Source organism: Natrix helvetica (assembly GCF_964273705.1).
Source record: "Natrix helvetica genome assembly, chromosome: 2".
Taxonomy (NCBI): Eukaryota; Metazoa; Chordata; class Lepidosauria; order Squamata; family Natricidae; genus Natrix; species Natrix helvetica.
Genome location: NC_138552.1, coordinates 106774841 through 106791194, shown reverse-complemented (window position 1 = coordinate 106791194; position 16354 = coordinate 106774841). Strand labels below are relative to the sequence as shown.

General features: G+C 42.5%; 1 protein-coding gene across 1 annotated transcript; it reads left to right on the top strand.

The window, feature by feature from the left end:
- Positions 1-366: 366 nt before the first annotated feature.
- On the top strand, positions 367-15433 carry PPP2CB (protein phosphatase 2 catalytic subunit beta). Its single transcript, XM_081944039.1, has 7 exons — positions 367-741; positions 5812-6021; positions 6191-6364; positions 7077-7166; positions 7370-7531; positions 8628-8746; positions 14752-15433. The coding sequence occupies exons 1-7, from the start codon at positions 640-642 to the stop codon at positions 14822-14824; spliced, it is 930 nt and encodes a 309-aa protein (XP_081800165.1). The 5' UTR covers positions 367-639; the 3' UTR covers positions 14825-15433.
- The last annotated feature ends 921 nt before the right edge of the window (positions 15434-16354 follow it).

Here is a 16354-nt window from a genome sequence, read left to right as displayed (position 1 = left end):
GCAGGGTTGGGCCTACTTATTACTCGAATTATTAATTCAATTCAATTTCAATTTATTAGCGCTTATAGACCGCCCACTCTCCCGAAAGGGACTCGGGGCGGTGTACAGTGCATGTCAAAGAACAAAATTAAAACAATTAAAATTACTACATGGAGAATATATATATACAAATATAAAATGGATGAAATGGATAATACATTGGGGTACTACAGCCTGGGCTGCCCCCACCCCCAATTTCACCGACGTTTCGCTTTGCCGACTAGGGCCGGCGCTCGGTTCGAATGATCTACAAGAGTTGAGTCCTCCGGCTCGAAGGGGGCGCTCTCACCCTTTTGACGTGAGACGTAAAGCGGAAGTGCGCAATGCCGTGACCGTCGGCGTCCGCCATTACACGGCGGTGCCGGAGAAAGAAAGAGGGAGGCCTAGGTTCTCGCGCGCCCTGTCGAGGCGAGCGGTTGGGCCTCTCCCGTTGGTCCCTCCCCTTTTCCTTCCTTCGGCGCCACGGCGGCGGCAGCGGCCTTCCCTTCCCCTCCGCTTCCCTCTTGCTGCTTTGGGGCCTCCCTGAAGCACGCCGCCCTGGCCGCGCCGCCGAGCGCTCTCCTTCCTCGAAACTGAGCTGGCGGCAGGCGGCGGGCCGGCATGGAGGACAAGAGCTTTACCAAGGAGTTGGACCAATGGATCGAACAGCTCAACGAGTGCAAGCAGCTGAGCGAGAGCCAAGTGAGGACCCTGTGCGAAAAGGTGGGTGAGACCTGCGGAAGGGGGAAAGCGGGCTGTTGGTTGGGGCCGACTTCACTCTGGACCCCTCTTTCGGTTCCTGTCCGAAAAACATCTATGGGAGGGAAGGGTGGAAAAATAAAAAGAGGCCTAAAATTGTTTCAGAAAAGGCGTTGGTTTGTTTCTTTCTGCTAGTAGCCTCGGGGTACCGTAGAACAGGCTCTGAGAGCCACGGCGACAGTTCCAAGACGACTAAAGATGGAGACAATTTTCAGAACAGGATTTTATTTTAAAAAAAGGTGTGTGTGTGTATACATACATACATACATACATACATACATACAGAAAGCTTAAAGGACAGTCTGAGAATCGTTCTCAGACGTACTTTTCTCCTCTGCTTTTAATTTTTTAAAATATCTATGCACACACATTGTAGCCATTGTCTTCCTGAGAATGGTTCTGTAGCCTTCGAATCTTGTTTCTGAGATTTTGCCTTGTGTTCAGCGAAGATGGACATGGGGAGGCTTTGCATTTTTGTTTTGCCAGGGGAGAGTCAAGGTCAGGCAGGATGAAATTGAAAAAAACGGTGGAATGATCTCTGTGATCCTTGGTAGAGAAGATAAAACACATAAAAACGTGTGGGATAGATCCCCCCCCCCCCAAAAGGGAGATGTAGCTCTTCAAAATGTCATTTATCTACTGTCTCTTGTTTGCTTTTTATTTCTGATTTATAAACAGCCCTGACATTTGTTGGAGAAGATAAATAGAACACTCTCCTGGGACTTCCTGCCCTATAATGAAATAATGAGTATCCAGGAAGAGTTTAACATTATTTTAATTAAATATGGAGTTGGAAAACAGGTTGTGAAAAGTTAATGATAATGCCTCTAGATTACTTCTCTTCACTTTATTCCTTCCCCTTACATATATTTAAAACACTGAAGATTCACAGATTTTAATTTGTTTAAACACATGATCCTTGTTTACACAAACTACAAGCACCATAGTACATGTTATATTTATAGCTAGAGCTACTAAAAGATTAACAGGGTACAGTGGTTGTGTACTTGGTGGCCTTTGATGATTCAGTTATCTTCATTTGTGTAACATTCCCATCTTCTATCAAGAGGAGGCATATGTAGGACCCAGTGCATTTCAAGAATTTTTATTTAAAATTATACTCCTTTTAATTGCCAGTGATAAATAAAATTTCTCTTACTGAGATTTCAACTAATGTAGCTTTCTCTATTCTAGTTAAGTTAACTTGAAGAACTGTTTTTTTCAACAAAAAGTGCTGAAGTACAATAGATGCATATATGTACATTTCCCTTATGTGGAATGAGGAGACTAAAACATACATTTTTAAATTAATAGGATTTTCCCTCAGTTTGAACATAATGATTTTTTGCAGGCAGATCAGAATCAAAATATAACTTATGTTAACAATTTACACACTAAATTTTTAAGAGGTCCCCGAGCTGAGTTGTAGTTTGGGCATGTATTTAGTATAGAAGTCATGGAAGCTTTGAATTTCTCCATATTTTTATTAAAGGTAGGAGATATATGATACTCCAGCTACACTGGGTTTTTTTTCTTGGTGCAACTCTCAGATTCTATATACATACAGTTGCTTAAAGTTGATTAAAACTGCTCTAAGATATTCCCTTTTGGTTAGGGTACCAGTCCTTCAAAAAAGTATCCTTACTCTGTTTTACAACAATCTTAGTCTGTTATTTTCAGCCTTTGGCTCTAAAAAAGCTCCTTATACCCAGAGGCTGGCCTTGAAAATACTGTTGGTCCTAATAAATAATTGGCTTTCCATATGACCTGATAGACCACCTATTTTTGCAAGAGCTTCTGTCTAAGATAGAGCCTTGAACTGGGAAATGAAGCATAATTTACACGGGGCTCTTTATAACAGAGCAAGTCATTAGAAATAATGGCATTGTCACTATTGGGTCCTTTGGGAGAAGGGCGGCATATAAATCTAATAAAAACAAAAACAAACAAACTATTAAATGTAAAAATATTTGGAAGTTGCTAGTTGCCAGTTTTGAGGCTTAGGTAGCCCTTGTTTTACAACCTGTTGCTTAACTGCTGTTCAGAGTTACAACAGACTTGGAAAAAATTAACTTATGACCTGTTGAAGTTATAACTGCCAAGCTACCACCACACTTAGATTGCATTTCAGGTGCTTGGCAACTGACTGGAATTTATAGCTAGTTGCAGTGTCACATGATGGTGTTTTATAATTTTTATTTTTTTGCAGTTTTCTGGCCAAAAAATTGGCCATTGGATCAGCTGCATTTCAACTTACGACCACATGATTTGCTTAACAACTGTTATAAAAAATGGTTGTAAAATTGAGTCTGGTCGAATGGTGACTCTACTTACAACTGCAACAACTTACGAATTCCAGGCTCATTTGTGAGAATAAGTCAAGGACTACCTGTATAAATGCAGCAGTTATTACTTTGCTGCCAAAAAAGGAATGAACATGAACTAGTAATAGTTGAAATAGAAACATGTAGACTTTCAAGTTATGCAGATGATTTCTGTATAATTTAAAATTTATATATTTCCATCTAGTCTGGTTGGGTCAATATTTGAAATTCCTTTATTTTTTTCTACCAGTTTTATCATTGCAGTATTGGAATAGTATTTTTAGCCATTTCTAGCAAAAGAACAATAACCAAAATTGTTACTGATACAGACTAACAATGTTAGCATGATATTAGGTAGTCCTTGACTTACAAACATTCATTTACTGACCATTCAAAGTTAACAGTGGCTCTAAAAGTGACTTATGATCATTTTTCACACTTACATCCATTGCAGCATCCCCATGGTCATGTCATTAAAATTTGGGTATTTGGCAACTGGCATGTATGTATGACAGTTGCAGTGTCCTGAGGTCATGTGATCACCTTTTGTGATCTTCTGACAAGCAGTCAATGGGGAAGCCAGATTTACTTGACTGTAACTTAACTGTAACATAACAATGGTAATATTTCACTTAACAATTATGGCAAGAAAAGTCGTAAAATGGGGCAAAACTCACTGCTTAGCAATGGAAATTTTGGGCTCAGTTGTGATTGTAAGTCAGTGACTAATTGCATTATGGAAGGATTGAGAATTGAATGAAACCCCTTCTGGTATACTCTATTACATGCAAAAGTTGCACTCTAGCTCTGGGAATTAACAAAGTAAACAAAAATTCTTATTTAAAATTCTGTTACAATTAAATTGATTTTTTAAATTTTAAATTATCTTTTATTTTTTAAATTATTAATATTGTGGCATGTTTCTCATTCTAAATATAGATGTATTAAGACATAGATATTTCATGTTTACATAGAGTTCTTTTGCCAGTCACAGAGGTATTCATTTTAGATTTCCAGTCATAAATTTGAAAAATGGAGAACCACTTTCACAATAAATAATTACTAGGGTTGTTGAAAAATGTTTCTATTACATTTGTTGAAATGTAAGGTAACCACTTAACTAAAACAATTCCCTTAATTGTGAAACCATTTTTACAATTTTATGTCTAATGACATAAAATGCCTTCACCATTTAGCACTAATTAAAAATAAATCATCTAAGATAAGACCTAATAGTAAAAATGTAATGATATAACAATGTAATTATTTTCCAGTAAGAATTGGTACATTACTACATATGCAAATGCATGTAATATTTAATATTTACTCAACAGAACTATATTGTACTACTGTAATTTTATACAATTTCTAAAATGTGCAATAATGTGCGCGTTTTCTAAACTAAGAAAAATAAAAATTACATGCAGTATAATGCTAACTTCAGATATTACATTCATTTAAGTAATACTATATGTGAAGACCCATCAGGGCTGTCAAACTTGCTGTGGGCCGGATGCGTCACGTGCTGGCCACACCCATGCCTGGTTTAGCAAAGGGGGAAAAAGTCCTGATACGTCACCGTGACGACATGAGTTTGACACCATTGTATTAGAATTATAAAGCATAGATTTTCAAATCTAGTAATCCAATTCACTCTGGATTTTATTGTTGGCAACTGATATGCTTGGGAGAAAAAAAAATCTAATTCCAAAAAACACCATTACTTTTAAAAATTGCCATGGGTAAAAGATTGCACGTGGGGGGGAAAAACAATGTCCTAGTTAAGTGTTTAATTTTTGGTACCTTCCGATTTTTAGCCTGTTGCTGATGAAATTCAGGTTTGTATATACTGTACATTTATAATTAAAAGTCTTCCCTGAGTTTTTTAATTATACTGTATTTTTCAGAGTATGAGACGCACCTTTTTCCCTCAAAAAAGAGACTGAAAATCTGGGTGCATCTTATACACTGAATACAGCATTTTTTTGCCTCCAGAAACCCTGCCCCTTCACCAAAATGGCTGTGCATAGCTTGTAGGAAGCTTTTAGAGAACTTCTGGGGGCTGGGGAGGGCAGAAATGAGCAAAAAATGGACCGTTTGTTGCTCAAATTTGCCCCCCAGCCCTCAGGAACACTCTATAACCTTCCTAATGCCCTTTTTTTGACGAAAAACGGGCCCATTTCTGTGAAAAATGAGTCATTTTTTGCTCGTTTTTGTCAACCCCTCCCCCCCCCATCCCCTGCCAGGAACACTCTACAAGCCTCCTAAGGGCTATTCATGCCCTGGGGGGGGGGGAAACGGGCCCGTTTTTATGAAAAACGGGCCGTTTTTGAGAGGTCTGCAGAGTGCAAAAACTTTTTTTAATTTGCCTCTTTAAAACTTTGGTGCATCTTATACTCTGGTGCGACTTATACTCCGAAAAATATGGTTTGTTGCCTTTCATTCTCCTCATTTTATTAGACTACCTTAATTGCCAGTTACAGATAAGAAAATGAGATTAGAAGGAAACAACCGAGTGAGCAAAATTATAAGTATACTTGAGGCTGAAGAGAATTTTGAATCTCTGAAACATGAATTCACAGAAATATCCTCTAACATTTTTGTTAGGATTTTTTCTTGAAAATTGTTTAATTTACTTTAGTTTAGTAAATCTAATTTTGGCAGGTCTCCCAGCTGATCAGCTGTTTGTATGTTTTTCCCCCCTTATTAGGCTAAAGAAATACTAACAAAAGAATCAAATGTTCAGGAGGTTCGTTGCCCTGTCACAGTGTGTGGGGATGTCCATGGGCAATTCCACGATCTTATGGAGCTTTTTAGAATTGGTGGGAAATCGCCAGATACAAACTATCTATTCATGGGAGATTATGTTGACAGAGGCTATTACTCAGTGGAAACTGTGACACTTCTTGTGGCATTAAAGGTGAGTTTGTAAAACTGAGGTTATTAGAAGCCTGTTTGTAATGTATTTTTTAGACTGAGATTTTTAGTATACATTATTTACAGAGGCATGAGCGTGCAACTTGGAGTAAAATGATGTAACCAATTATATGGATGGATTATTACAATGCCTGTTTATTCTCTGTGATTAGGTGCGCTACCCAGAACGCATTACAATTCTAAGAGGCAACCATGAAAGCAGACAAATTACACAAGTATATGGCTTTTATGATGAATGTCTGCGGAAATATGGAAATGCCAATGTTTGGAAATATTTTACAGATTTGTTTGATTATCTTCCTCTTACAGCTCTAGTAGATGGGCAGGTAAGTAATGTTATGCAACTATGTGGCCTCAATAGTTAATACTGGTAATTTAATTAAATGAAGTTTGATCATTTGATAAAATAATGTAATTTATGTAATTATCTTTGAATAATAAACGAGTACCTGTTATTGTCTTTTTTTTTTTAATTCTTGGAAATCAAGTGTGTGAAAGCTAGTATAACAATTGCCTAATAGCAGTATAATTCCCTGATGCCTCAAATTCCATATCAATTAGTGCTATTAAATGAAAATGTCCTTGTACACATTCACAATACATTTATACACAATAAAGGAAACATTCAGAAGACCACATGGTTCTAGAGAGACATAAAATATTAATCTAAATAAAATGTGCTTTTAGAGTAGCTTAAAATTTTGAATACCCAGGAAGATCAGAAGCTGTACTAATTTTAACTATACCTTACTGTGTTACTTAAACTGAACAGTTGTTAAATGCAACAATGGTTAAGAGGTAAAAAGTCAATGTTATGAATTTCAAAGACAATGACTACTAAGCTAAACTACAATTACCCAGTGTTGATGACTTGATATTAAGATTCAGGTAATCCAAATCAAAGTAAAAATTGCCAACATCTTCCATGTTGGTACAGTATGCCAGGAGTTACACTGTCTTAAAAAAATTAATTAAGAAATAAAGATTTAAAGTAGATTCTGCCTGCATATGTATAATTTGATTTTTTTCTCTTATTAGATCTTCTGTCTCCATGGAGGTCTTTCTCCTTCTATAGATACACTGGATCATATTAGAGCACTTGATCGTTTGCAGGAAGTTCCACATGAGGTAATATTACTGAAAATTCTTTTATGGAGATTATGGTATTTTTCCTATTGATGACAAATTTTAGAATGTTAAAGCAAATTATCAAATTTTTAGAATCAAAGAAATTAAAATTAACATATAAGCAGCTGCTATTGTTCCCATAGATTGGAATTCTAGACCAGTGTACAAGCGTTTGTTTTTTTTTTTTTTTCATTTTTAAACAGGGTCCAATGTGTGATCTGTTATGGTCAGATCCAGATGATCGTGGTGGCTGGGGGATCTCGCCACGTGGTGCAGGCTACACATTTGGTCAGGATATTTCTGAAACATTTAACCATGCCAATGGACTTACATTGGTGTCTCGGGCTCATCAACTTGTAATGGAGGTAAAATTATGTTGCACCAATCAGTTGAGAATTCAAAGTGCCTTTATCTTGTGAGCAAAAAAAGTTTATATGAAGGAAGTACAATTATGTAAATCTGAAATGTCAAAGGTGTTTCAGATCTAGCACAATTGCACTAGCTGTACCTCTCAACAACCATGCCTTTCCTTAGTCCTGTATGGTAGTCATACATTCCCATATAAATACTTGTCATAGCAGATATACCGTGTTACTGTCTCTCTAATGCCTTCTGAACCGAAATGCATTTTTTCTGGTACGATGTATGGCTGTGAAAGATGGAAAGATTCAACTTCTTTAAAGTTCTGCTGACTGGTATAGTGAGCATACAAATCTGATTGGAAGTACTTATCTGTCTCTGAATCAGAATATCACAGCTATATATAGTCTCAGTATAATTGCTTTTTACCAGTAGGTTAAAGGCCCGTACAACATAGATGGATAGATATAGAATATATATAGATAGATACAAATTATGTACAGTATATGGGGGGGGGGGGAGATTGATTTTGACTGGTGTAAGCCAACTCAGTTCCGCGGTTTTCACTTAATTAAATGAAAGTTTTCCTTTCCCCCAATTCCCCCAGTTGCTAAGTAACATCACTCCTCTTTTCAGCCACCTATATTTGAATGTCCTTGGTTCCCAGGAGAAACTATTTTGTTTCGGCTACAAAAATCACAGCTATCTCTATTTCCCCCTCCCTATCCCTCAGCTCCAGTGTGGCAACACAGAGGCCTAAAAAATGGGCTCAGTCAGGCCAGCTTCAGAGTTGACATCTTAATGGTCTCACTTTGCTAACTTTTAAATGTGTGAATTGGTGCACATTTTAAAAGATGGATTTGTTTAGTGCTTCACAATATATAAGTCAAAGGTTTATGATATTAATGATCTAAGGGTAATATTTTAAAGAACTTTGTGGAAGACATGAACAATTAAGATTTTTCATTTCAAACTCACTGTTAATGTCTCATTACATTTCAGTAACACACATTTGCAATAGATAAAACAAGGCATTTGTTGGATGTCTCTTAGTTAAATCATGTATCTTGTTTTATTGAAACTATTTTTCTCCCATTACAGGGCTACAACTGGTGCCATGATCGAAATGTAGTCACTATTTTCAGTGCACCTAATTACTGTTACCGTTGTGGAAATCAGGCTGCTATCATGGAACTAGATGACACTTTAAAATATTCCTTGTAAGAACCTTCAGTTTTAACAGAATATATTTTAGCAGAAAAATAAGATTGTAATTTTTCTAACATGAGCCATACACTAACTCAATAGGTTGTAATTTTGCCACAGAAAAATCAAACCAAATGAACTAAGATAAATACAAATTTAGCATGGGGTGTGCACAAATAGTTATTAGGTTTTTAACTAAACTGGTTGAACATGCTATGTGAACAGAGTTTGTGAAAGACATGATAGAATTGAGAACACATGAAGTGAAATTTGTGGTTTTTTTCACATAGTTCTGATTAGACAAGACAACCTTTTTAAAATAGGACTGACTAGAACTTAAAATAACAGAATTGCATCAGACCTTGGAGTTCTTCTAGTCCAACCCCTGAGACCCTATACCATTCTGGACAAGTTGTTGTCCAGTGTCTTAAAAGCCCCAGACAATTTCTGAAGGCAAGTCCTTCCACTGATAATTGTTCTCACTGTCAGGAAATTTCTTCTTGGTTCTAGGTTGGATCTCTCTGTGATAATCTAATTTTAGAGTAATATAAAAAGTCATTTCATTTTTTTTAATTGTACTTTTTGTTTCAGTTAGCGCAAAATATTTTCTTTTGATTGTATTACAAACCAAAGCTTCCATTAATGTATAATATTTAGTCCTATTATAAGTAGTTCAAAACATAGAAGGATAGAGAACCTGAAGACAAGCTGTATGTGTCCCCCACCTATCCTAAGCTCAGCTAAAATAGCTGGACTTCAGCCCTTTTTTTCCAAGGATCTAGGTTCGTGATGGCGAACCTATGGCACACGTGCCACAGGTGACACGTGGAGCCATTTCTTAGGGCATGCGAGGGGTTGCCCTGTGAGCTCCAGTACACATGCGCACTAGCCAGCTGACTTTGGCCTTCATTTTTGGCCATTTTTGGCCCTCGGGAGCCTCCAGAGGGCAAAAAACAACCCAACACACAAACCAAAAGTTCAGGAGTGGACTTCCAGTTTGCATGTTGGGTTGTGCTTTGCAACAGCCGCGGGGTCGGAGTGAGGTGTAGCCCAAGCTCTCTGGGACAGGTAAGCAAGTGTGGGGAGGCGAAGGGGAGATAGAAGAGAGAGCTGGCAGGAGCCACAGGCGGGGTAAAGCGGCAGCCGAGGGGGCGAGCAGATCCCGACTTACACACAGGAGCGACGGCACCTTTAGGCTTGCAGCTTTCTCAGCATCGTTGCAAACCACAGCGGCCCCGATGCCCAACACCTCCCATCCACAGCAGCTGCACCCCGCCGCCTTTGGACGCAAAAGAGGCAACCGCTTTTCTTGGTGGGGTGGCTTGTGAACCCCCCCTCTGCCGGGCCAAGAACAGCTGACCTGCAAGGGTGCCATTTCTCGCCATCATTTGCGGGGCTAAAAAGCTGCATGAAGCAGTCTCTCCCGCCCCGGCTCGCCTATCTCTAATTCATGCCTCTTTGTCTCCCGCTGAAATGACCTCATCCTCAGTAGAAAGCAATTGGGAAAGGTATGTCTGTGTTTCTGGGTGGGGGAAATAAGGAGGAAGAACAGAGGCTTCTCGGCTCCCTCTCACCTCCCGGATAGCAGAGGCTCCTGTGTTGGGATGCCCTGCCTTTTCCTCCCTGAACTGGTGCTGGAGGTTGGGAATCTGATGTCTGTCCGGATGCTGATGAGCCCAGGAACAGCGCACCCATGAAGCCCAGCTGGGCAGAGGGACACAGAGTCCGGGAGGCGAGAGCGAGCAAAAATGCCTCCGTTCTTCCTCCTTATCTTATTCTCCCCCCCTCCCACTGTCTCTCTCTCTCTCACACAAGGTCTGTCATCAACAAGGCCCCCCTCATTAATGAGTTGATCTCAGAGGAGGAGCTAGACCTTGCAGGGATAACGGAGACCTGGTTGGGCCACGAGGGTGGTTTACCCCTCGTAGAAATGTGCCCACCGGGTTTTCGAGCATTCCATCAGCCTCGGGCCCTGGGTAAGGGTGGTGGGGTGGCGGTGGTTATGCGGGAATGTTTAGAGCCGAGGGAGTTCACTGTTCCTCAGATACCCGGGTGTGAGTCCCTTGGTGTGAGTTGGGGCCCAGGGAGGCAGTGGGGCTTGCTGATTGTATACTTGGCTCATCGCTATGCATCAGCAGCCCTGCCCGAGCTCCTCGAGCTAATCTCAGCGACGGCAGTTGAGACTCCCAGACTTTTGGTCATGGGGGACTTCAACTTGCCGTCAACGGGAGCGGCTTCCGAGGTGGCTCGGGAGTTCATGGCTTCCATGACGGCCATGGACCTGACCCAATTAGTGCAGGGCCCCACTCACGAAGGGGGCCACACACTGGACCTCATTTTTGTATCTGAACAGTGGACGAGTGATCTGGGAATAGGGGATTTAGTTATCACGCCCCTGTCATGGTCAGACCACTCATCCCTCCGGCTGGACTTCCCTGGCGCTATCCCCCACCGCGAGGAGGCGGAACCAGACTCTATAAACTGGTACCGCCCCAGGCACCTGATGGAATCTGATAGATTCCTGACGGAGCTTGGGCCAATACCTGTAGCCTTGTCCCGCTCCCGTTCCGAGGACCTAGTGACTGCCTGGAATAGGGCGACGACTGGGGCCTTGGACCGGGTTGCGCCGTTGCGACCTCTCCTGCGGCATCGACCCACCCGGGCTCCTTGGTTCACTGAGGAGCTCAGGGTGATGAAGCGCCACAGGAGACGTCTAGAGAGTAGGTGGAGATCCTCGCGCTCCGAATCTGACCGAACACAGGTAAGAGCCTATTTGCGGACTTACCTTGTGGCAATAAGAGCGGCCAAACGTAGACATTGTGCTGCTCTTATTGCGTCCGCCGATAACCGCCCTGCCGCCCTGTTTAGGGTGACTCGCTCCCTCTTATCGCAGGGGGCGCGGGAGACACCCTTACAGGGTAGAGCAGAGGAGTTTGGGGAATATCTTCAGGACAAAATCGATCAGATCCGGAGCGGGTGGACCTCCGTCAGTGGACCAGATGAGCCGCCAACAGCGAGTCTTGAGAGACCATTCTGGGAGGAGTTTGACTCTGTTGCCCCCGAGGATTTGGACAGGCTGCGTGGACGGCTGCGACCCACCACTTGTTTAACGGACCCGTGCCCCTCCTGGCTGGTACTGGCAGCCTGGGAGGTGACACGAGGCTGGCTCCTGGGCCTGGTGAGCGCCTCACTGAGTGAGGGATACTTACCAACCGCCTTGAAAGAGGCGGTGGTGAGACCCCTTCTCAAGAGGCCTGCGCTCGACCCAACGGAGCTAGCTAACTATCGTCCAGTCTCCAACCTCCCCTTTTTGGCGAAGGTTGTTGAGAATGTGGTGGCGCAGCAGCTCCCACGGCACCTAGACGAATCCGACTATCTAGACCCACGCCAGTCCGGCTTCCGACCCGGACACAGCACTGAGACAGCCTTGGTCGCGTTGGTTGATGATCTCTGGAGGGCCAGAGATAGGGGTTGCTCCTCTATCCTGGTCCTATTAGACCTCTCGGCGGCTTTTGATACCATCGACCATGGTATCCTATTGCGCCGGTTGGAGGGGATGGGAGTCGGAGGCACCGTTTTGCGGTGGTTCGGCTCCTACCTCTCCGACCGGAAGCAATGTGTGTTGACAGGGGGGCAGAAATCGTCCCTGAGGCCACTCACTTGTGGGGTGCCACAGGGGTCGGTCCCCTCGCCTCTCCTGTTCAACGCATATGTGAAGCCACTGGGTGAGATCATCAGTGGTTTTGGGGTTGAGTACCATCTTTACGCTGATGATACTCAGCTGTATATTTCAACCCCAAACCACCCCAACGAGGCTGTCGAAGTGATGTCCCGGTGTTTGGAAGCCGTCGGGGTCTGGATGGGGGACAACAGACTTAAACTCAACCCCTCCAAGACCGAGTGGCTGTGGTTACCGGCACCTCGGTTCAGCCAGCTGACTCCATCGCTGGCCATAGGGGGCGAACAATTGTCCCCTGTGGAGCGGGCGCGCAATTTGGGCGTCCTCCTTGATGCCCGGCTGTCAATGGAGGACCATGTGGCAGCCGTGGCAAGGGGGGCGTTCCACCAGGTTCGCCTGGTGCGCCAATTGCGCCCCCTACTGGACCGGAGTGCCCTGCGCACGGTCACTCATGCGCTGGTGACGTCTCGCCTGGACTACTGCAATGCTCTCTACATGGGGCTTCCCTTGGGACGCATCCGGAGACTGCAGCTAGTTCAGAACGCAGCCGCGCGGGTTATTATGGGAAGTACACGTTACTCCCACGTAACACCTCTCCTGCGTGAGCTGCACTGGCTACCTGTGGCCTTTCGGGTGCGTTTCAAGGTATTGATCACCATCTTTAAAGCGCTCCATGGCAGTGGACCTAGTTACCTGCAGGATCGCATCCTACCACACACATCCCTGCGACCTATCCGCTCACACAGAGAGGGGCTCCTCCTGGTGCCGTCTGCTGGTCAATGCCAGCGGGCGACACCTAGGAGTAGATCCTTCTCTGTGATGGGCCCAACCCTCTGGAATGACCTCCCCCCAGACATTCGAACTACCACCGACCTCCGTTCCTTCCGGCAAAAGTTAAAGACTCACCTATTTCAATCAGCTGGCCTGGCACTTTCTTAGTTTTACCTCCCGGGGATTTACTCATTTTAATTGGGTTTGGGGTTTTAATAAGCTTTTAATGTATTATATTTATTATTCTATGTACAGTCTTACAACCTCCTCCACCTACGTATTTAATTATTTAACTGTTTTTGTATGTATTTTATAACGTATTTTAGGGACTGTACACCGCCCCGAGTCCCTTTCGGGAGAGGGGGCGGTCTATAAATATGAATAATAAATAAATAAATAAAATAAACACACACACACACACACACACACACACACCCTTTTCCAATTGCTTTGTCCTCCTCCTGCCCTTTAGGCAAAGAGGCGTGATTTAAAGAGACAGTCGAGCGGGGGGGGGGGGGGGGAAGCAGCAATAGCCCCGGCACATATTCCTTCTCGCCCATCGTGGCTGCCAGGGCTTCTCCTTCATAATGGGCTCCAGGAGGAGGAGGGAACCCCATCTCCCCCATTGGGAGCTCTGCCAGCAAAGCCATCCGGGTAGCGAGAGTGAGCACACACACTCCTTCCCTCTTTCTCTTAAGTCCATGGAGGGAGATTTCCTTCAGAATCAAAACGGCTGGTGGGACGCCTCAGGCCAGTGCTTCTCCTTCCATGGACTTGAGGGGAAAGAAAGCCCCCTTTTTCCCCCTTCTCAAATTGCAGTATGCCTGGAGGCAGGGAGGGAGGAAGAGCGCATGCCACCTCCAATTAGTTCTCCAAGCTCAGTTTCTTGCTGCTGCGGCCAGCACTTCACGCCTGGCTGATACGTGTGTAACCGCGGCGTTTGAGAGAAGAAACACATATAGTCCAAGGGAGCCAGAGAATGAGAGAGTGCCTGCTCGCCAGCCCGCCTGCAGCTATGATTAAGAGTTCAGGGGCGGGTTAGTCTCTCCGGATAGCCGGTGCACTTGGCGACTTGTTGAGAGGCACCACTCTCCCCCGCGCTCTCTCTCTCGCCACACATGCTGCGATTTGAGAAGGGGGGAAATGGAGGCTTTCTTTCTCCTCAAGTCCACGGAGGGAGATTTCCTCCTTCACAATGAAGACGGCCGATGGAGCGCCTCATCCCAGCGCTGCTCCCATGTCAAACGGGAAACACACACAACCCCCGCCGGGCCGATCTCTCTCTCATTCCCCCCTCGCTGGGGAACATGTTTCCCCACCGCACACCCTTTCTGCACTGGTGGAAGGCGCTGGGCATCGGGGGCATTGCTTGTTTGGTTCAGCATCTTTTTACTCAACCCCCCCCCCTTACCTCTTAAAACCTATTTTGACTTGATTATATGCATATAGATTACATAAATAGTAACATCAATATTAATATCCTTTACAAGTTGAGAATTGCATATAAACAAGTTTATATGTTCATAATCAGTTAAAGGTAAAGAAGGTGGTTTTGTTTTCTTTCCACAGCCTTCAGTTTGATCCAGCACCTCGCCGTGGAGAGCCTCATGTTACTCGGCGTACCCCAGACTACTTCCTATAAACATCTCAGCCTGGCCTTCAGCAGCACTAGAATACTTGGCTTTTTTTTAAAGCAACAATTTATTTGATAAGTTGAGGTCTGTCTCAGCATAAAGCCTCTTTATGGACCAAACTGTGCCAGAATGAGGATGAGCAGTTTTGAGCACAACGTAAGACTGACTTCACACTCTAAACCTTTTATCAGTCAATCCAACAGCCAGTTTGCCTGCTGTAAATGTAGTAACTGGACTGTTCAGAGAGAAGAGGTAATTAATTTCTCCCTTTCTTGCTTATATGTACATTTTAGTTGTAGTGTTCAACTAGCATGTATTAACATTTTGAAGTTTAATGAAAATGTACAAACTAATGTCCCTCTTAAGCCTATTGCCCTCTATTTTATTGACATAAGTAACTTAACTGGAGAAAAGAAATCTCTTGGGAGTATATTGTCATAAGCTTTCTTTCCATTTAAACTAGGTTACTGTTCTGTGTTGATCCCTTTTTTCTGTATATTTGTCATGAAAGTGCTTGCATCTTATTGATGTATTTGAACAAATAAATTTGCAGATCATTATTCCAAACAGAAGGATATGCTGAAATGGAATAATTTATCTGTTTGTGTTTCTCTTCAGCATGCACGCAAATAATTATCTGCTTCATTGTATAAGATAGATCAGGTGACAGATTATGACTGGAATGTGTTTGGATGACAAACTTCACTGGAGACCTTAGCATATGGAATTCTTTAATTAAATTTTCAGGCCTACTATTAAGATGAAATTCAAAATGACCACCATCCTGCATCCTTTTAACCCAAAATATATTTAAGTTTGATAAATGTAATCCAAGAGGATAAAGACTTCAGATTTAAACTAATGAATTTAAAATAGTACACCAGAAATCTCAAGTTAAAATCTGTTTTAAACGAAGGGCAAAATGATGCTATAAACTTACTAAGTAAACCGAACATAAAATACAAACAGCCAAATTCTCTTAACAGGACACAAGTGTTGCAAGACTTCCTGCATCCCATTTAATTTAACATTTGTGAAAATGCAATGGGACAAATTCCTAGAATGATGTTCATTAGTCCCATTACATCATACAGAATGTATGTGGAGTATATTTTAGAATTAATATTTTGAATTGCAAATATTTTGTGAAAGTGAATAAATATCGTACTGGCTGTTGATTCAGAAATGTGTTAGGAATATATAGTTGTATATTATTTAACTTATTATAAGAACATGGCAATGAAGTAAGCATATACACATAATCTATGAAATTATATACAAAACTTCTACAGGTAGGCGGCAGTGGAACAAAAGTCACCCATGTCCATAGCATCCCTTAAAAGCTATACGTGTCCCCTAGGCTGTGCTAAATAGGTGATAGCAATCAGTCTTAACGCCTCCTGGGCCTCACGGCAATAACAAACAGAAGAGTATAGGATGCAGCTATCTCCCCAATCCATATTTTTCAATTCTCATAACTGAGAAATTAATATTGTTTAATAAGGTTATGGCTGAATGGAAACTCTTACCGGTATGCT

What these genes read in the sequence shown, in the direction of transcription:
- PPP2CB (XM_081944039.1), top strand. Translation starts at nt 640, where the DNA reads ATGGAGGACAAGAGCTTTACCAAGGAGTTGGACCAATGGATCGAACAG. An exon ending in CACTTCTTGTGGCATTAAAG is followed by an intron (nt 6,022 to 6,190) that starts GTGAGTTTGTAA and finishes CTCTGTGATTAG; the next exon opens with GTGCGCTACCCAGAACGCAT. An exon ending in GACACTTTAAAATATTCCTT is followed by an intron (nt 8,747 to 14,751) that starts GTAAGAACCTTC and finishes TTCTTTCCACAG; the next exon opens with CCTTCAGTTTGATCCAGCAC.